Source organism: Pyrus communis, chromosome 2 (assembly GCF_963583255.1).
Source record: "Pyrus communis chromosome 2, drPyrComm1.1, whole genome shotgun sequence".
NCBI lineage: Eukaryota > Viridiplantae > Streptophyta > Magnoliopsida > Rosales > Rosaceae > Pyrus > Pyrus communis.
The window spans coordinates 1919539-1942028 of NC_084804.1; the positions used below are offsets into that span (position 1 = coordinate 1919539).

General features: G+C 36.3%; 2 protein-coding genes and 1 pseudogene across 2 annotated transcripts; all 3 read right to left on the bottom strand.

The window, feature by feature from the left end:
• Positions 1-4055: 4055 nt before the first annotated feature.
• Positions 4056-9094, bottom strand: LOC137726476 (G-type lectin S-receptor-like serine/threonine-protein kinase At1g11410). Its single transcript, XM_068465413.1, has 7 exons — positions 7639-9094; positions 7192-7320; positions 6880-7080; positions 5554-5763; positions 5103-5334; positions 4808-4958; positions 4056-4733 (listed from the first exon to the last, which is right to left on the bottom strand). The coding sequence occupies exons 1-7, from the start codon at positions 8945-8947 to the stop codon at positions 4431-4433; spliced, it is 2535 nt and encodes an 844-aa protein (XP_068321514.1). The 5' UTR covers positions 8948-9094; the 3' UTR covers positions 4056-4430.
• Positions 9095-9873: 779 nt separating this feature from the next.
• On the bottom strand, positions 9874-13319 carry LOC137721829 (G-type lectin S-receptor-like serine/threonine-protein kinase At1g11410; annotated as a pseudogene).
• A 3502-nt stretch (positions 13320-16821) lies between these two features.
• Positions 16822-21703, bottom strand: LOC137726681 (G-type lectin S-receptor-like serine/threonine-protein kinase At1g11410). The gene is made up of 7 exons (XM_068465621.1): positions 20368-21703; positions 19776-19904; positions 19461-19660; positions 18047-18257; positions 17597-17828; positions 17352-17502; positions 16822-17270 (listed from the first exon to the last, which is right to left on the bottom strand). The coding sequence occupies exons 1-7, from the start codon at positions 21686-21688 to the stop codon at positions 16971-16973; spliced, it is 2544 nt and encodes an 847-aa protein (XP_068321722.1). The 5' UTR covers positions 21689-21703; the 3' UTR covers positions 16822-16970.
• Positions 21704-22490: the final 787 nt, after the last annotated feature.

Consider the following 22490-nt stretch of genomic DNA (forward strand, 5'->3'; position numbering starts at 1 on the left):
AGTGGGTCACCCATCATGGGATTGCTCTCGCTCGCTGCTCGCTTGACTTCGGAGTTCCAATGGAACCTGAAGCCAGTGAGCTCCCAAAAGGCCTCGTGCTAGGTAGAGATGAGAATATGCATATAAGGCTTACATGATCCACTTCCCTGGGCGATGTGAGATGTTATAAACTTGCTATCATTTCTTAAATAAAAATAAATAAAAAAACCCTTCATGTGAATATGACGTGCATGTATAATTAAATCTCGTGACGACACTCAGCCTTTGATTATTAACGCACAAAAAACGGTGGATGGTGTGACTTATATAAAAGACATATAAGATAAAAGCCTAATTTGATCAATAATTTCATAGATAGGCAATAAGGATAGATTGTTCAATTTATCGATTTATCGTTATAAAAATAAAAAAAAATAAAAAATAAAAAAAACTTTATCTGTTTATTGTTAAAGAGGAATTGTTCATCTTTAGTTTAAACATTACTTTTGGATAAGACCTTATGTGGGGGCTGGAAAATACGTTTTAATACATATTATACATGTATGAGTGATTCTATTTCGACGCAGAAATCTGGTACGTTATATGTGAGTTTTAATATGATGAAACCGTCATATATTAAAAAGTACCTCACTAAGTAAATTAATTTTGTATTTCTAAATAGCTTGATTGTATATCTAAATATACATCAAAGAGTAACGACTAAAATTGATCCATGGAACTAAGAATGGTCCCACTGGAAATGGATCATTCAACTGTGTATATCGTGGCTAGCTACCTTACTCTATGTCTGTTTTGTATGAATAGAAGATAATGATCATATATTAATTTAAGAATATATTTATATTTATGTTTATAATCAACTATAAGCTTGTTTGGAAGTGCATTTTAAAATGACAGAAAGTATTTTTAGAGAAAAAATTATGGGTCGAAAAACACTTGAAGTGCTTCCTACAAAAGCACCACATAACTAGTAATTCTTGTAGGAGGCACTTTAAATACTATTTCAGGATTTATTTGCATTTTTCCAAAGATTGGTTTCACAAATGTTTTTATAAAAAAACGTTTTTAGTAGTTTTAAAAGTACTTGCAAAAATGCCTTATAGCTTTTCTCTTTTGATCAACGAGATAGAAGATATGAATTTAGTACCATCTTCCCAAATTAATGAGAAAAAAGTCACCAAACCAACTTGGTGACGGTCAATTTTAGTTAGTTCATGCTATTTTACTTCAATATTCAGTAGCTCATGTAGATAAAAACAATTCTCAACCTCCTTCGTGTTATAATAATTTATTTAACTCTTTTGCTTTCTTTTGTCAAAGTTTAAATTCATGGTATACCTCTTCTTCACGTTACCAAAGTGGATAAGTAAATTATGTTGGAACTAGAACAATGCCACCCTTTGAATACAATTTTTTGGTGTGCGTGTTAACCGAAATGCTCATCTTATTACGTAGTTTTGTTTTAATTTTTAGTGTTTTTATTGTACGTTTAGAAGTGTTTTAAAATAATTAAAAATATTTTTAATAAGAATGTTTTGAAACCAATTCTTAATAAAAATGCAAGTGAATTTCAGATAAACACTTAAAATATTTTCCACAAGAAGCATATAAGTGATGTTTCTTGCAAAAAAAAAATACTTAAAACACTTTTAGAACTCAAAAACAATTTAACCAAAAACACTTTAAAAGAACTTCCAAATGAGCCTAATTTAGTTTGAAAAACCATGCGATAATATACAAGATATATGCTAGACCACTATAATTCTATTGGTTGGTCAATATTATTCGCTTTTCAGTTTGAAAAACCATGTGATAATATACAAGATTTATGCTAGACCACTATAATTCTATTGGTTGGTCAATATTATACGCTTTTCTCTTGCAAGAAACAATTTTATAGAAAAGAATTAACGAGCAAATCCCAACAAATAAATAAACGTAGGACTCAGACTAGTCTAGCGGAACCGAACACTATTGTGCTCAAATTTGACTTGTTTAATTAGTTTTGAGCTTGCGACCAGGCTTGATTTGATTCTCATGGAAGATGAGCTAGAGTGAGCTTAAGAAAATGGGGACTAACTTGGTTTCAAATTGGGATAGCTTTTCCCCTCATTTTGACAGCACCTACTAGTAATAACACTAGTCAACACTAGTCACATCCACTTGTCGACCGTATGTAAAACTTGTGACACCTCCCCTTTTAATCCCCTCCAATCCAATAGTTTAGTTATGGTGGTTACTAGAAAATGTGTTTGCGTTTTGCTGCAGACGTTGAATGTATTATTCATGATAGACATGAATAATTTTCACACAAAGTAGCTAAAAAGACGATGTAGTAGCTAAGAACCAATGACGTTAAACTTTGCTTGCTATGTATGGATATGCATGCTATAAGAAACCATCCATTTGTAGATCATATTGCGTCACTAGTACTATACTCATTGTTTCAAGTAATCAGCCTACTACATGGGGGGAAAACATAGAAAAGGGAAAGTAGAAAAGTAGAAGACATAACCATCGACGATCTGACCATTGGATCTTCACCAAACTTTAATGCATTTTAGCACGTAATATTTGAGGACATTAGAAACTGACGGATCGGAAATCCGACATACGGATCTTGATGAATTGAATTTTTTTAATTTGTAAAACTAATTGTTAACCTCCACCTAATTCTAGCAATTGGCGGAGATCCGACTGTTCGTTTCGAAATTTTAGGATATTGTTCTAGAAGATAAATGAGACTCTTGGGAAATTACGGATCATAAATCCGTGGGTGGATATTCCAGATTGAATTACGTAGGGTTGTGGACCCCATCGTGATTGCAAGTCTGCGAGTTGACTTTGGTCAACATGTCTCGAATCGTTTTAAATACTAAAATTAGTACTACTGGAGATTAAGTGAAGTCTAGTGGGTCTACATTGTTTAGTGAGTGACTTTAATAAATGTGACATGATTATTACCCTGGTTTCGTATATAATATCATTTGTGGATATGACTTGGTTTAATAAATGTGATTTCTATTAAAATGTATTTTTATATTTGGCCATCGATCTATTGTTATGAAATGTGATTCGATTGTGGATTGGAAACATTTGTGAAATGTGATTTGAAATGCATGTTGAATTGTTTGTGAAATGCGAGGGCTAGTGGTGGACCGTTAACCCATTGTCATGGGGATTTGTTTGCTTCGATATTGTTTCATTCTCACTTTGTCGACCCATTCTAAATTTAGTACTTGTGCTTTGTTTCATTTTGTTAAGCCTTTGTAAATTGAGCACTTGATTCATGTTTTGTTTCTTCGAGCCGTTGTTATGTTAGACTTCCACTTGGTTTTGTTGAGTGGTCCGGAACTGGGTTCTGCTGCGGTTCTGTTGAGTAATCTAGTTCCCTGCTCCATCTGAATTCCGTTGAGTGGTCTCCTTCGTGCTCTGCAATTTCGTTGAGTGATCCGGAATTGCATCATGCCTTGGATTTCGTTGAGTGGTCCGATATCTATTGTACTCCGCGATTTAGTTGAGTGGTCTGAAATCCTATCCACTCAGATTCTGTTGAGAGGTTTGGAATCCCTTATACTCCGCGATTCCGTTGAGTAGTCCGGAATCCCGCTTGGTATTTTGGTTCTATTGAGTGGTCCAAAATATGATGTTGTTGGATTTCGTTGAGTGGTCCAAAATCATATTCTTCAGAGATGTAAGCTTTGGTCGAACTATGTCTCTCTAGCCCGACATTTTGGTGTATTGTATGAGTTATTAATTGATGTGATTGTGGAATGGTGTTGGAAAGCATATGTGAGTGTGAATGGCAAGATGACAACTCTTGTTTGGCTTATGGTTGTAGTGTGGTACTCTATGTTTTCTGCTAGGAAATGTTTTACGAAATGTTCAGAGTTAAACAAATGATGAACTACGAATGGCTTGATCCCATCAGAGGGTATGTAAGCAGTCCAACAAAGAGGTTAGATGTAGCATTTAGTAAACGAAAAATTATTACACAATTCGAATCTTGAGTTATGCTTTGTCCATATCCCGAAGGCTGGGTAGATATACGGATACTTGGTGACGTTACGTGTTGATTCTGGATGTACATCGGAATCAGGGCGTGACACTGGCGGTCGGGAAGTACTTTTATGTAGCCTGGTCAGACTGATGACGAGTGTTGCAAATAATTTATATCTTGTATTTACAACAAGATAGATGATGAGTATTGCAAATATAGAACTTAGATCCCTAGTTATAAGGCACACAATTTATAGATGTATTTACAACAAGACAAATGATGAGTGTTGTAGATATAGAATTTAGATCCCTAGTTAAAAGGTAAATTATTGAGTGAAATTGGAGTATATCCTTTATTCTTATCTCACTTACCACGTGACCATACTCTCAATTCAATGATGGTCTTTCCCAGTATATGTCTGGTTCTCTTCTTAGCGACCTTCTACTCCTGTATGGGTTATGTCATTTAAAGAGTAACTTCCTTCAATATTGGCTGATGGGTCTCCACCAGTACGTCTCTTCAACAAAAATCCAGGTCGCTTTGGTGAAGGAATTGCTGCATCATTACCCAACATGGAAACCACTGATGACATCAGTGGACGATCCTTCGCTTGCTCTTGCACGCACAAGAGAGCTATGTGAATACATCTTAGAACTTCATCGACAGGGTATGACTCTCCCAGAAATGAATCAATGATTTCCAAGGCTCTACTTTCCTTCCACAAGTCCCAAACCTAAAAACCATTTACAAATTAATCATCAAGTTATAAAAAGCAGACGGAGAGAAGTTTGGTAATGTTATGCTTACATGTCCAACTAAATTTGAGTAAGGACTATCGTGGTAGTAGTTGGTGTTTTTTCTGCCAGTAACAATTTCTAGTAGTAGAACGCCGAAGCTATATACGTCAGACTTCACTGAAAAAAGTCCTTCCATTGCATACTCTGGTGACATATAACCGCTGAAGCAACAAAATAAAATTGATTAATTATCACAGCTTCTTTCTGTATTATTCAACAAAAGTTGTACTCACATTTGTGGCACTGTGACGTAGGAATGAAAATTGTAAAAAACAGGTGTACTTTCAGTTTTGAATGAAACTTACTATGTCTCAACCACACGATTTGTATTTGCTTCAATTTGTTCAGCTCCAAATATCCTAGCCATACCAAAATCTGAAATCTTGGGGTTCATAGAAGAATCCAATAGAACATTGCTGGCCTTTAGATCTCTATGGATGATTCTTAATCTCGAATCCTGATGAAGATATAAGATCCCTCTAGCAATCCCACAAATTATCTCAAAGCGTCTTGTCCAGTCCAAGAACGCCCCTTTTGCTTCGTATGGGAAAAAAAATAAGCAAAGTAAATTAGATTGTATTCTTGCTTGGTTCAAGGTTTCTAACCGACAATTTTAGATACACAAATGAAAAGAAAGGTGCTTGTAACTGAGTTGAGTTAAGAGCATTCAATCCTGCACCTGAGGTCCTGAGCTCGATTTCCCCTCCACAATATTGCTTGTATAAAAAGAAGAACAAAAGTAAAAGAAAGACATACCGAAAATGAAAAAGTCAAGACTTTTGTTTGGCAAGTATTCATAGATCAGCATCTTCTCTTCATCTTGAACGCAGCAACCTATGATCCTCACAAGGTTCCTGTGTTGGAGCTTTGAAAGCAGCACAACTTCATTCTTAAACTCTCCAATTCCTTGGCCAGAATTCTTGGCTAGTCTTTTCACTGCTATCTCCTTTCCATTATCAAGCACACCTTGAATTTATAATCCAAATTCAACTTATAGTGCACTTATCTTTCAAGAAACTTACCAACATATTCCTAGCTCTGTATATATCTTCCCCTCGAAATTGCATTTATACATTAACAAAGGAGTAAAACTCAATGCATATACATAAAAATGCTTTAACTAGCTCTTCAGTATCCATTTTGAAATCAGCATTGTTTACTTTCATATTGATTCACCATCACCTAACAAGATTTCTTTGGACCCAAAATAAATCATAATTAACAATTCGCTAATCTATTCACTAATCTGCTGCTTTAGTGTCATTGACTCTTTAGATTGGGAAGCACCATACTGTTTCCAATCAATTAGTTTGATAGGTGCTTAACAATTTCCTAGGGTGGGAAACATTTGCTTTTTTGTGTGTAGAAGATTAATACCATGCAACCATCACTTATATATAAGTATTATGGCTTAACAATAGGTTTGTGAATAGATTTCCACATATACATAAGTAGTATGGCTTAACAATAGGTTTGTGAATAGATTTGCACATATATATAAGTAGTATGGTTTATCATATATAGATTTAAAACTTTCTACGTGTTTTATATAGTTTTCAAACCTGCAGCACCGTGTGGGATAATTGTGAAAAGTAGAAACAAGATTGTTCCCATCACTTATCGATTGTTGATTGGGTTTGAATTTTAATGCAATATATTTTTGAGTCAGCCTTTCCAGTCTTGAGTGGACGGGTCTCTTGATTTTTGTTAACTGTAATGGTCTTGTAATCCTATGGTTTGCAAGTATCAATAACCTGTGAGCTAAATGTTAGCTTAGCTTGTAAGCAATATAGTTTGGAAATATATCCTTAAGGAACACTACGTTGTAATTTTTCTGAAACCATTAACAAAGATTCACCTTTTCTGTCTAAAATCTCTCTCTCTCTCTCCCTCTCTCTTCTTGATTCTCTTTCTTTCTCTGCAAGATTTATTCATTATGTTCTTCTGTTTAAACTACAAGGGTGAGTAGAGGAAAAAATAATAAAATAATTGATTTGGAGTGCAGATGGTTAAAAAATAAATCTAAAAAATGTCTATTCAAAGTCTGATGAATGATTTAAGATATTATCTCAGGGCAACTACTTACCTTATAAACGGAGCCGAAACCACCTGTTCTAAGCTTGTTGTTGGAAGCGAAATTATTTGTGGCTTTAACTATGATACTTAGTTCAAAGAATGGTAATTCAGAGTTTATTCCACTTTCATCAATATTTGTTCTAGCATAAGAATCTTCAGAGGTTGATGCTATGGTCACATTGAAAAGTTTATCCTGACTTCTCTTACCTGTGATAAAAGTACATAAACAGATAATATTGTGTTCTTAATTAAAACCAATATCCAGTTACATAATTGTGAATGATTAGAAGGCAACCTAGTAAAAGGAAATTTGTTTACCTTTTCTCTTCCTCTTTACCAACCAACATGCAAGGGAAAACAAGAGGAAGAACAGTAGACCACATGCTACTGAAACTTCCAGCTTCCTCTTCTTGCCAAAAGAACTGTTTGACTTCTTTGCGTATTGAGCTGCAGATATACAAGCATTTAATTCCATGTTTAAAAAAACCTCGTAAAAAGCTCCAATGAACATAAAAACTAAATTTTTAGTATTAATTTATGGAACAACAAACGTTCAACAAACGATTTTTTGACAAGAGACTAGTGCTAAATGATTTTTTTTAGAATGACAACAAACGTACAACCACCAAACTAGATAATAATTCCTCAAAATTTTTAATGAAATAAAGAAAGAAGATTTTTTTCTTTCACGGAACCTCAGCGTTACGAGGACACTTATCAATAAGGAAAAGAGAAGCAAGAAGATAAATTGATAAGGAAATATACCCAAAACAGTTGCATCAACTCGCACACTTAAATCTTGACCCGTATCCAAAAAAGTCCTTGTGTCCATCAAGTCCCCATGCCATGTTATACAGCCACTCCCTCCCTGCCTTTCATCTGCATTTGCGTATGCCGTACAAGAACAATTTCTCAGGCATTCTTCTGTACATGCTTCCCGACTCCTATTCATGTTCACACGTGCCGTAGAAGTGTCCGGCACCTTCACACGTTCCAACTTCACGAACCCTTCCCCGTTTTGGCAAACGGATGATCCTTTTTGCCTCACGCACCCGCCTGACCAATGTCTCAAATACCACTCATGTTGCAACTTGGGTTCGAATCCAGGTAGGCATTTGCACTCAAATTTATCCGCAAAGTTTGAGAATGGGTAACAAATACTATTCGGACCACACACCCCGTAAAAATCACACTGCCAATCCGGCGACCAATGCCGGACCCATTTTTGCACTTCAGCGTCCCATGCGGACCGTTCAATGTTTCCTGATTCATCGATCACCAATTTTACGAAGTTTGATTCATAAAGAACTTCCATGATGGATACCTCATCTTGATTGTTCACAAAAGTAACGTTGGTGAAGAATAGTTTTGCCGTTTCAGGCACCCCGGACCATCTTTCACTGGTCAAAGGTCCAGTCCTATACAATGGAGTCTGACCCATGTATAAGAACTCCTGTGGACTCCCACTTGGCTCCATCCGCAACGAGCAGTTGCCCATTCCCGGGTCATCTTGGGACTTCCAAGATGTGAGGAACCAGTTCAACCGGGACCGCCTGTCCAGCCCAATTTTCATAAAAGGAAGCACCGTATCTGTGGGATAATCAAAACCTTGCCACACCTTTTCACCATTAATTTCAACAACAAGATTTCCCTTATCCGAAAGCTTGGCTATCACGGAATTGTTTGGAGAAGAGACGGTGAGATTAGCGGACCAGATAGGTTTATTTTGGTCCTCCCCATAAATAACAAGGCCACCATGATCTCCATGAATGGCTAGAAGTCCAGTTCCAGCAGTAGGAACTATGGGGTTTTCTCTGTTTGCAATCCAGACAATGGTTTTGATTGGAATTTTGTTGTACCAAACTCCGATGTAACGGTTACGAGAATTGCCTGGCTTAAAAAACCCTAGTGCAAAGATTTTAGTGGGGGAGAGAAGAACGTCGTCCTCTCTTAGGGGTTGGTTTGGGGTAATGGCGTCTAGGGTAACCGAAATGGAAGAGGGAAGAATCACGAAGATGAGCAATACAGTACTGACAAAAAAGAATTCAGTAGAATTCATTGTTAGCTTTCTCATGGAGGAGTTTAAGTGCTAAAATGGCTGCTTCTTTTGACATGCAGAAACAAAAAGCCGGAAAGGTTGGATTTTCTTTTTCTTTGATTGACTTTCAGTAACGCTAATTTAAGGGCATACGCTCGACTTCCAGTCGTTGATGCAACGTGAACTTACACGCGACTTCCAGGCAAACATATGGACGAGGCATAACAATTCCCTCAAACTGATCCTAGCTAGAAAGCTCCACTTCATCAATTCTGACCACACCAGTTGTATTCAGTAGATTGATAAGACAAATTGGCTCCGAATGGGACCGAGTACGACCCATAGTGGCTAGGGAGAGAGATGTTCACGCTGTTGAAGAATGCAAAAATATGTCGGAAAATTGATAAATGAATTACAATATATAATGAATGATTTTACCTTTCATCCCACTCTTCTATCCCATTAGTGTAGATAATATCGTTTGTTCACAAAAAAAAAAAAAAAAAAAAAAAAAAAAAAACCTGATTCATCCGCCCATAATGATGTCAGTAGGACTCGTTATTGTACGAGAAAATAATCTACCAAATCTGAATCAAAATAGGATAATATCAGGAGTTCTTATTCTCCAAGAATAACTAGAATATGATCTTTACATGGAGCCCAAGTTATAGCTTATAACTAAACCCTAATCCTACTTACATTCCATAACAATCCTTATTAATTATAGTGACCCATTAGCCGTTGGATTAAAGTCCAATATCCAACATACTCTTGCACACATAAGAGGGCAATTTAGATGCATCTCACAATTTCGTTGACATGGTATGATTCGCCAAGAGAGGAATCGACAATTTCAAAGGAATTGCCTTTTCTCTCCATTTCTCTCCACAAGGAATCTCGATTTGAGTGCAAATACTTGAGAAGTATTGCAAAATCTCTACAAGAGCAGGCAAAGTGCGAACTCAACGAGCTTCAATAACTTTTATTGTTACATCATTTACAGAAGAAGCACCTTTAGATGTTGAAGAATCCGGACCACTGTTTTTCAAGCTAAACGCTGCCTTTTTCGGATGTGGAAGAGTTGTTTCATTCCCCAACATGAACACAACATCTAGCATGGTTAGTCGGTCTGTTGGGTATTCTTGCATGCACAAAAGCCCAATCTGAATGTATCTTATAACTTCAGGAGTCAAATACGATTGGTTCAGTGATGAATCAATTATGTCCAAGACTTTTCCTTTTGTCAACAAGTCCCATATCTGAAACAATTTTGAGCACAATATTTAGATCATTGGACTACTCGAAAGTTAGATTCATCGTTTGAAAAATTATTTGTTTACTTACTATTCCAACCAAATTAAGAGATGAGTTATCGAATTGGAAGCTGTTCTTCCTTCCACTAATGATCTCTAGTGCCAAGACTCCAAAGCTAAACACATCGGATTTTGTGGAATATAACTCATCCATAGCATACTCTGATGACATGTAACCGCTGCAATCACACAATATCAATATAAAAAAATATCGGTTCTACTTAATTTTTTTTTTTTTTGAGGGAGAGGAGACAATTACTAGGTGCCAACAACTTTGTTCGTGTTTGCTTCAATTTGGTCATCCCCAAACATTCTTGCTATGCCAAAATTTGATATTTTTGGGTTCATTGAACCATCCAATAAAACATTGCTCGCTTTCAAATCCTTGTGGATTATTTTTAGTCTTGAATCTTGATGAAGATATAGGAGGCCTCGAGCAATCCTAATGATAATTTGAAACCTTTTTCTCCAATCTAACAACGAATTTCCGTTTTTACCTGAACACCACACATAAAAGCTTCTATTATCTACAAGTTTATGATTTCTTAATTTCAGGGTTAATGTCAGAAACTGAAAGTATTTATTAGCAGTGTGTAAAGATGGCATACCAAAAATGCATAAGTCCAAGCTACGATTTGGCATGTATTCATAGATTAGCATCCTCTCTTCTTTATGTATGCAGAAACCCAAAAGCCTCACAAGATTTCTACGCTGAAGCTTTGCTAAAAGCATTACTTCGTTCTTGAATTCGTCTATGCCTTGTCCTGAATTTCTCGATAATCTTTTAACAGCTATTTCCCTTCCATCAGCTAGACATCCTTGAAATCATGGTGCAGACTGGAAAATCTTAATGACAACACAGATGCCGAAGCCACACAATGCTGAGATACTCAAAATGTTCTAGGGGAAGTTCCTTATATACCATGCTGAAGCCACCATGTCCAAGCATGTTAGCAGAAGAGTAGTTTTCTGTGGCTGCAACCACGGTGGTTAAATCGAAAAGAGGTAAATCTGTTTCTCCTCTGTGTTCATCAACCTCATCTTTTATTGGCAAATATTCGTAGCTTCGTACACCAGAAGCAGTGGGATCATTCAGAAATTTGGGCTGTCCTCCTCTCCCTGTTTCAGTTCCATTGAAATTTCAGGGTATAAAAATTTCCAAGACGAAAGAAAATGAAACTTGAGCCGAAATAAAGCTGCAAAACAAATTTAAGACAAAAGAAGAGGAAACTTTCCGTATACCTTTCATGCTCCTTTTCCTGAACCAACATAGAACTGCGATGATGAGCAATGAAGCGACTGAAATTGACACCACCAATATAATAGCCAGTCGCCTTTTCCCGGAAAAATACCCTCCTCCTGACTTGTTTTTATACTGAGCTGAAAAAAAGAATAAAAATATATGCACCATTGCCATGAATGGTATGAAGTTGAAACATGTAGTTGAGGCAATTTCTTGGAAAATAAGGTACCTAAAACTACTGCATCTGCACGAACGTACAAATCTTGCCTGCCTTCTGTTAACTGCTTAGTATCCATCAAATCTCTATACCATGTCATGCATCCAGTCCCTCCATTCGTCACATCTTCAATCGCATATGCCAGGCACGTGCAGTTCTTCAAGCACTCCTCCTCGCACGCTTCCAAGCTCAAATTCTTCTCCAATTGTTTGGAAGACGTGTCTGGAACCTTTACATTTTCCATCTTCACAAATCCCTCGCCATTCCTGCACATGGACCGCGAGCCCTGCTGCCTCTTGCACCCGCCTCTCCCATCTTTCAAATCCCAATCCTGTGGTGATATTGGTTCATATCCGGGGTAGCATGTTCAGTTTAATCCATTGATAGTAGGATTGCAATTGCCGAATTTACCACACTTGCCATAGCTGTCACAGGCATCCAATGGCGCCAACCAAAGCAAATGCCACTGGTGTTTCTGCCCCTGCCATACTAGGAGCTTGAATGTTCCCGAACCATCTATTGTGTACACTGAGTGAACTGAAGGGTCGAGAACAATCCACTGATAAGTAATTTCATCTTTGTTGTTCACAAAATTGATCTTAAACACATCCTTCGGCTGCGCGGCAGGTGTCCTGCTCCATTTAATCCCGTTCCACTGTCCTGACCTCCACAATTTAGCCTCAATCTTGTACAAGATCATCTGAGGAGATCCATTCGGGTCAATTCTCAACAAAACATTCCCCGTCCCAGAATCATTTTCCGAGTTCCAACTCGTGAGGAACCGGTTTATGCCACTGCAGGCTTATTTCATATTGTTGTGCTTTGAAAAAAAGTTGTTTCTGCTGTGCTGTGAGAATAAGCAGCTGTGAAATAAAGTAACATAGTGTTTGGTAAACTTTTTTGAAAAAAAAAAAAAAAGCAATATTATAGTGTTTGGTAAACTTTTATGTAAAACAAATGTGAAAAAAAAAGGGTTTTTCAAAGCTGGGTTTTGCAACTTCTTGTTTTTGGCTTTTTTTTTCACCCAAAACTGTGAAAAAAAGACTGAAGCTAAATGTTTACCGAACACAAAAACAGCTCCCAGCTTTTTTGGATACCAACGTTTTTCAGAATCACCTCAGTACCAAACCAGGTCTTCTTCTGTCCAACCCCATTTTTATATTCTGAACAAGAATATTTGTAGGGTGATCAGTGCTCTGCCAAAAAACATCCTGGCTGCCTTGTTGAGCCAAAACAAGGTTCCCTGAATCAAGAATTTGCGCAAAAATATTATCGTTGCTCGCTGATGATATCGAAACATTTGTTGACCACAGAGGAAGAAGGCCTTGGCTAGTATTGACTTGCAGCACTAGGTTTCAATCAGAACCTATTGAAAGAACTCCTGGTGTTGATGGGATTATCTCTGTTAGCCACCCACACAACCATGTCTTCCGAAAACTTGTACCAAATTCCGACATAGCGGTTGGTCAATATTTTGGGACGAAAGAATCCCAGGACAAAGGTCTCATTCTTGGACACCAAGAAATCACCGTCTCGGACTGGTTGAACAAATTTTATGGTGTCCAAGGAAGAGCAAAGCTGGAGAAGGAGGGGCTGAAGAACTAAAACATTCAGCAGACCCTTCACAAAATGCATTATTGCAGAACAAAGGTTTGCCAAGCACTACTGATTGCTTACTAAATGTATTAATATATTGATTAAGTAATCTTGTAAGTTGTAATTATTATTTGGGTTCTTTAGATATAGATATAGACCTTGTAACTTTTATTTCCTAGACGAAAACCCACCTTGTTATAAACATCTAAACAAAACCCAAATTTAAAAATGAATGCCAAGTATAGTAGTAATTGACCTATTATTACAAAATATTTATAATTTGCACCACAATATTCAAAATAAAATCAATAAATGTTATTACTCACCTTAATTACAATAAAAAAAATATAATTATTGCACATATTATTACCCCTAACACACACATATATACTTCAAATGTATATATTACTACCATAAGCTTAATATATATATATATATATATATATATATATATGTGTGCACATATATAGTTTACCTATATGAACGTATAGTAGTATTATATATATAGTTAGTTTACCTATATGAACGTATAGTAGTATTATATATATAGTTTACCTATATATATAATACTACTATATGTTCACACATATATATACATATACATGCACAGTACTACATATATGATCAAACATATTAAACTAATTAATCTACCTATATTTAAATTTATGATGAGCAAATAACATATATTTTGTAGGTAATTTATTTTCCATGTGTTATTACATATATTTGGCACATTTTATTGTTATAAGATATATGTACAAATAATAGGTAAATTAATCTTGAATAAAATACAATTGCTTTATTTTGCAAGTAAATTAATTTTGAATCAAATAACATTTCTTCATTATGTAGGTATTTTATTTTGTATGTATCATCATATATATTGGGTTTTATTATTATATGTACAAATAATAGGTAAACTAGTATCGAATAAAATAATAACATTTTTTTATGTAGGTATATTATTTTGCATATATTTGGGTTTGCTTTATTAGGTAGGTAAATTATTTTGCATGAATTTTTATGTATATCATGCATGTTTTTTTTTTTTTTTTTTGGTTATATATATGTGTGTGTGAAATGTAAAATATAATTTTATTGACTTAACTAAGCATGTATTACTACATTTATTAGGCATGTTTTATTGTTATTACATATAATGCAATGAATTTATTATTATTTTTTTATTTTTGTAATATCATTAATTCTCCCTTACAATTTGTGTGGAATTAATTGTGTAAATCAAACATTTAAATAGGGGTGTTTTGGGCATCGAAATTTTTAAATGTGTAAAGTCAAATATAATTAATGAATTTGCTGATGTGGAATCTAGTCAATGGGTTTTATTCCAGTAAAAAAACTTATATCGGATTTTATGTAGAGAAAAATAAGTTTCAGGAACTAAAGTCATATTTTCAGTTATTATTATTATTATTATTTTCATTAATGCAACGTGAACTCACCTGCGACTCCCAATCATACACCGCAGTTTGAAATTTCCACTTCCTTAATTATTACCACACCCCCGTTGTATCAAGTAGATCGATAGACATTGTGAATGTGTCACACGTCATTTGCGGAATTTTCTCCTTCAGCATTGGCTGATGGGTCTCCTCTGCAATAACATGCTGGTTGTTTTGGTGAAGGCTGCTTCATTAACTAGCATGAAAACAACCATCGATATTGTTGGCCGGTCAGTGGCATACTCTTGCACACATAAGATAGCAATTTGGATGCATCTCACAACTTCTTTGACGGGTACGATTCACCAAGGGATGAATCAATTTTTTCTAGGGCATCGCATTCTCTCCACAAGTTCCATACCTAAAAGAATTTACATGCCGGATTTTTATCACAAATAGTCTTTGAAATTGACTCATCCAATCAAGGTGGTCATTGAAATTGAAAATCGATAAATACAGCCCTTCAAAAGGAAAAGAAAGAGAAAAAAAAAAGGCTCCCCGCTCTTTCTACTTTCTCTCTGGCAATCCCGTGATAATATCAAAAAGTAAAAGGCCAATAAGGAATTCGTGCTTCCTTAGTTTCAAGTGACAAGTAAAGAAATTAGAAACAAAAATAAGACAGTGCCAAAAATGAAAGAGTAGTCCAAACTTTTTTTCGGAAAGTATTCATAGATTATAGCATATTTTCTTCGTCTCGAACGCAGCAACCAAAACTCTTGACAGAGAGTGGTATTTTGATCATTTATATAGATGGCAAGGCCTTTATGATCTCTGTTAATGGCTAATATGGTTGTCCTCGTTTGCAACCCAAACGATGGTTTGCTCTGGAATTTTGTTATGCCAAACTCCAACATAGCAGTTTGAAGAACTTCTGGGGCTGAAGAACCCAATTGCGAAGATTTTCCGGCTAGAGACTAATACCTCACCGTCTTATGGGTTGGTTTTGGGTAATTGTGTCTAGGGTAAAAATGCAAGATGGGAGAAGTACATGAAAGATAAAGCAACATAATACTGACTTCATTAGCTGCCACAGTAGAACTCATAGTTTTATTTACTTCATGAGAATTCTAAACTTGTTAATTAGCCAATGGATGATCTTAAAACGAAGCTGTTTGATTTTTCTAAACTAGTTGCACACGGCCATTTAGACACTGTTTATTGTTTCATTCCAATAATTTATGACTAGTTGATTTTTGTACGTAGACACATGACCATTTATACACCGTTTATTGTTTCATTCTAAGTAATAATTTATGGCTAGTTGAACTTCTTTTCAGAGCATTGATTTCTGTACGTAGACACATGGCCAAATATACACCGTTTATTGTTTCATTCCAATAATTTATGGCTAGTACTTCATTTCAGAGAATTGATTTATGTACGTAGACATGCACATTGCTCCATCTCCACCTTTCATATACACGCCTAAGATTGACCGTAGACATGCACATTGCTCAATCACCTTCAGTACTTGTTGATTGAACTCCACTAGTATAATTCATCCTCAATAAAAATGCTGGCTGTTTTGGAAAACAACCGACGACATGGTTGGCCGGTTAGTAGCATACTCTTGAGCACACAAGAGGGCAATTGTATGCATCTCACAATTTTGTTTATGACATAATCCTTTATATCATTCATACATAATGTTTCATATAATTTGTATTCCTGCAGCAATGCCCGGGCAACATTTCTAGTAACATCTAAAGGTCTAATGTGTTCCCAACGTCCCACTCGGTCGTGATTAATTAACCACGTCACTCAGAACAGGTCGGACCACCTTTGTGTCCCATCCTAGACTTTTTCTTTTGATTGCGGGTTGACATGTGGCATGATTAGTGTTTGAGTAGGCTTGCTCCTAAAACCTTGTGTCATAAAGTTGTCAACCTTCCTACATGTCTTTGGCGATCGAAAATACTTTTATGTAGCCTGGTCGGACTAATGATGAATGTTGCAAATAATTTATAGCTTGTATTTACAACAAGACATATGATGAGTATAGCAAATATAGAACTTAGATCCCCAATTATAAGGCATATAGTTTATAACGTGTATTTACAACAAGACAAAGTGTTGCAAATTCATTTAGAACTTAGATCCCTAGTTATAAGGCAAATTATTGAGGGAAACAGGGGTATATCCTCTCTTCTTATCTCACTCATTATGTGATTCTCAATTGAATAATATAGTCTGTCCTATTATACGTTTGGTTCTCTCCTTAGCGACCTTATGCTTCTGTATAGGTCATGCCATTTACAGAGTAAGCTCCATCAGTATTGGATGATGGGTCTCCACTAGTATGATAACCTCTGTTCAATAAAAATCCAGGTTGCTTTGGTGAAGGAATTGGTGCATCATTACCCAACATGAAAACCACTGCTGACATGAGTGGACGATCCTTCGCTTGCTCTTGTATGCACAAGAGGGCAATGTGAAAACATCTTAGAACTTCGTTGACAGGGTATGATTCTCCCAGAGATGAATCAATGAGTTCCAAGGCTCTATTTTCCTTCCATAAGTCCCAAACCTAAAATCCATTTACAAATTAATCATCAAGTTATAAAAGCAGACGAAGAGAAGTTTGGTAATGTCTTAATGTTATGCTTACATGTCCAACTAAATTTGAGTAAGGACTATCGTGGTAGTAGCCAGTGTTCTTTCTGCCAGTAACAATTTCTAGTATCAAAACACCGAAGCTATATACGTCAGACTTTACTGAAAAAAGTCCTTCCATTGCGTACTCTGGTGACATATAACCGCTAAAGCAACATAATAAAATTGATTAATTATCACAGCTTCTTTCTGTATTATTCAACAAAAACAGGTGTACTTTCAGTTTTGAATGAAACTTACTATGTCCCAACCACACGGTTTGTATTTGCTTCAATTTGTTCAGCTCCAAATATCCTAGCCATACCAAAATCTGAAATCTTGGGGTTCATAGCAGAATCCAACAGAACATTGCTGGCCTTTAGATCTCTATGGATGATTCTTAATCTCGAATCCTGATGAAGATATAAGATCCCTCTAGCAATCCCACAGATTATCTCAAAGCGTCTTATCCAATCCAAGAATGCCTCTTTTGCTTTGTAAGGGAAAAAAGTAAGCAAAGTAAATTAGATTGTATTCTTGCTTGTTTCCAGGTTTTTAACCGACAATTTTAGATACACAAGTGAAAAGAAAGGGGCTTGTAACTGAGTTGAGTTAAGAGCATTCAATCCTACACCTGAGGTCTTGAGCTCAATTTCCCCTCCACAATATTGCTTGTATAAAAAGAAGAACAAAAGTAAAAGAAAGACATACCGAAAATGAAAAAGTCAAGACTTTTGTTTGGCAAGTATTCGTAGATCAACATCTTCTCTTCATCTTGAACGCAGCAACCTATGATCCTCACAAGGTTCCTGTGTTGAAGCTTTGAAAGCAGCACAACTTCATTCTTAAACTCTCCAATTCCTTGGCCAGAATTCTTGGCTAGTCTTTTCACTGCTATCTCCTTTCCATTATCAAGCACACCCTGAATTTATAATCCAAATTCAACTTATAGTGCACTCATCTTTCAAGAAACTTACCAACATATTCCTAGCTCTGTATATATCCTCCCCTTGAAATTGCATTTATACATTAACAAAGGAGTAAAACTCAATGCATATACATAAAAATGCTTTGACTACTTCTCCTACTTTTTGGTTGGTATATATTTACTTATGCGGCTTTCTGTATATATTAGACTTCTCCTGCTGTAATTTAACAGATTTAGTTGTTACTTCATTCAATGAATAGCTCTTCAGTATCCATTTTGAAATCAGCATTGTTTACTTTCATATTAATTCACCATCGCCTAACAAGGTTTCTTTGGACCCAAAACAAATCATAATTAACTATTCGCTAACGTGTTCACTAATCTGCTGCTTTAGTGTCATTGACTCTTTAGATTGGGAAGCACCATACTGTTTCCAATCAATTAGTTCGATAGGTGCTTAACAATTTCATAGGGTGGGAAACACTTGCTTTTTTTTGTGTAGAAGATTAATACCATGCAACCATCACTTGTATATAAGTAGTATGGCTTAACAATAGGTTTGTGAATAGATTTCCACATATATATAAGTAGTATGGCTTATCATATATAGATTTAAAACTCTCTACGTGTTTTATATAGTTTCATAATCCGCATCACCGTGTGGAATAATTGTGAAAAGTAGAAACAAGATAGTTCCCATATCTTATCGATTATTGATTGGGTTTGAAATTTAATGAAATATATTTTTGAGTCAGCCTTTCCAGTCTTTATTGGACGGGTCCCTTGATTTTTGATAACTGTAATGGTCTTGTTATCCTATGGTTTGCAAGTGTCAATAGCCTGTGAGCTAAATGTTAGCTTAGCTTGTAAGCAATATAGTTTGGATATATATCCTTCTGGATCACTACCTTGTATTTTTTCTGAAACCATTAACAAAGATTCACTTTTTCTGTCTAAGATCTCTCTCTCTCTCTCTCTCTCTCTCTCTCTCTCTCTAAATCTTGCTCCCTCTCTCTTCTTGATTCTTTTTCTTTCTCTGCAAGATTTATTCATTATGTTCTTCTGTTTAAATTACAAGGGTGAGTAGAGGAAAAAAATAATTGATTTGGAGCGCAAATGGCTAAAAAATAAATCTAAAAAATGTCTATTCAAAGTTTGATTTATGATTTGAGACATTATCTGAGGGCAACAATGTACCTTATAAACGGAGCCGAAACCACCTGTTCCAAGCTTGTTGTTAGAAGCGAAATTATTTGTGGCCTTAACTATGGTACTTAGTTCAAAGAATGGTAATTCAGAGTTTATTCCACTTTCATCAATATTTGTTCTAGCAGAAGAATCTTCCCAAGACGTTGATGCTATGGTCACATTGAAAAATTTATCTAGACTTCTCTTACCTGTGATAAAAGTACATAAACAAAAAATATTGTGTTCTTAAATAATTAAAACCAATATCCAGTTACATAATTGTGAATGATTAGAGGGCAACCAAGTAAAAGGAAATTTGTTTACCTTTTCTCTTCCTCTTTAGCAACCAACATGCAAGGGAAAACAAGAGGAAGAACAATAGACCACATGCTACTGAAACTTCCAGCTTCCTCTTCTTGCCAAAAGAACTGTTTGACTTCTTTGCGTATTGAGCTGCAGACATACAAGCATTTATTTCCAAGATTCAAAAACCTTGTAAAAAGCTAAATTTTTAGTATTAATTTATAGAAATTTCTGAACTTTTTGTTTAAAAAATTCATCTTACACTCCTGACGGAACAATCACTGGTTTTTTTTGGACGAGAACTTTCCAATGGGTCACCCATCTTGTGATTATTCTTATCCGAACTCGCTTAACTTTGGAGTTCCGATAGAACCCGAAGTTAGTGAGTTCCCAAAAGGCCTCGTGCTATATGAAGGTGGGTATGTACATATAAGGCTCATTATCCCCTCTCCGTTGATCGATGTGGGATGTTACAACCAAACTAAATAATAATTCCTTGATTTTTAATGAAACAAAGAAAGAAGATTTTTTTTTCATGGAACCTCGGCGTTATGGGGGGAATTATTGATAAGGAAGAGAGAAGAAAGAAGATAAATTGATAATGGAAATATACCTGAAACATTTGCATGAACTCGCACATATAAATCTTGACCCGTACCCAAATAAGTCCTTGTGTCCATCAAGTCCCCATGCCATGTTATACAGCCACTCCCTCCCTGCCTTTCATCTGCATTTGCGTATGCCGTGCAAGAACAATTTCTCAGGCATTCTTCTTTACATGCTTCCCGACTCCTACTCATGTTCACATGTGCCGTAGAAGTGTCCGGCACCTTCACACGTTCCAACTTCACGAACCCTTCCCCGTTTTGGCAAACGGATGATCCTTTTTGCCTCACGCACCCGCCTGACCAATCTCTCGAATACCACTCATGTTGCAACTTGGGTTCGAATCCAGGTAGGCAATGGCACTCAAATTTATCCGTGAAGTTTGGGTATGGGTCACAAATGCTATTCGGACCACACTTCCCGTAAAAATCACACTGCTCAACCGGGGCGGACCAAAACTTGTCCCATTGATGCACTTTATCCTTCCATGCGGACCGTTCAACGTTTCCTGATTCATCGATCACGAATTTTACGAAGATTGATTCATAAACATTACCATCCACGATGGATACCTCATCTTGATTGTTCACAAAAGTGACGTTGGAGAAGAAGGTTTTTACCATTTCAGGCACCCCGGACCATCTTTCACCGGTCCAAGGTCCAGTTCGCCACAATGGAGTCTGACCCATGTATAAAAACTCCTGTGGACTCTCAGTTGGCTCTAAACGGTATGAACAGTTGCCCGTTCCCGGGTCATCTTGGGACTTCCAAGATGTGAGGAACCGGTTCAACCCGGACCGCCTGTCCAGCCCAAGTTTCATAAAAGGAAGCATCGTATTTGTGGGATAATCAAAACCTTGCCACAACACCTTTTCACCATTAATTTCAACAACAAGATTTCCCGTATCCCAAAGCTTGGCTATCACGGAATTGTTTGGAGAAGAAACAGTGAGATTAGCGGACCAGAAAGGGGTATTTTGGTCCTCCCCATAAATAACAAGGCCACCATGATCTGCATGAACGGCTAGAAGTCCAGTTCCAGCGGTAGGAACTATGGGGTTATCTCTATTTGCAATCCAGACAATGGTTTGGATTGGAATTTTGTTGTACCAAACTCCGATGTAACGGTTATGAGAATTGCCTGGCTTAAAAAACCCTAGTGCAAAGATTTTAGTGGTGGAGAGAAGAACGTCGCCCTCTCTTAGGGGTTGGTTTGGTGTAATGGCGTCTAGGGTAACCGAAATGGAAGAGGGAAGAATCACAAGGAAGATGAGCAATACAGTACCGACAAAAAAGAATACAGTAGAATTCATTGTTACCTTTCTCATGGAGGAGTTTAAGTGCTAAAATGGTTGCTTCTTTTGACATGCAGAAACAAAAAGCCGGAAAGGTTGGATTTTTTTTCTTTGATTGAGTTTCAGAAACTCTAAGGGCATACGGGCGACTTACAGTCGTTGATGCAACGGGGAACGCACCCTCGATTTCCAGTCGTTGATGCAACGTGAACTTACCCGCGACTTCCCGGCATACATGTGAGACGAGACAGAACAATTCCCTCAGACAGATCCTAGCTAGAAAGTTCCACTTCATCAATTCTGAACACACTAGTTGTATTCAGTAGATTGATAAGACAAGTCGAAAATTGACATTTTTACTCTAAAAAGTCTCTCTTAGTACTATTCACTTACAATACATTTTTGTCATTTTCGTTAAGACTTAAAGTTCTTAAACCATTTTCATTAATTTTCTTTTCATTTATTTGGCAATCAAAGCATCACAGATCAACATCTTCGCTCCTGTACATGAAGTTTGACTAACACAAATCTCTCATTCTTAAACTCTAATAAATGTGAATGTTGTTGAAAAGTCTAGTGGGTAATGAATGGCCACATAGAAACTGAAGACATTGGGTAGATTTTCAATGCCCATAAAATTAATCTTGACTTGGGAGATGAAGAAAGATTATATTGTCAAAGATGTGTGCTTGGAGTTGCTCTATAAATAGAGCACTCCGTATGCTTTCAATATAGAGCAGAGAAAGAAAGAGAAAGAAAGAGAAAGAAAGAGAGGAGGAAAAGAGGAGATGAGAGAATACACAGAGTTATCTTTGTACTCTTGTTATTCAAATTA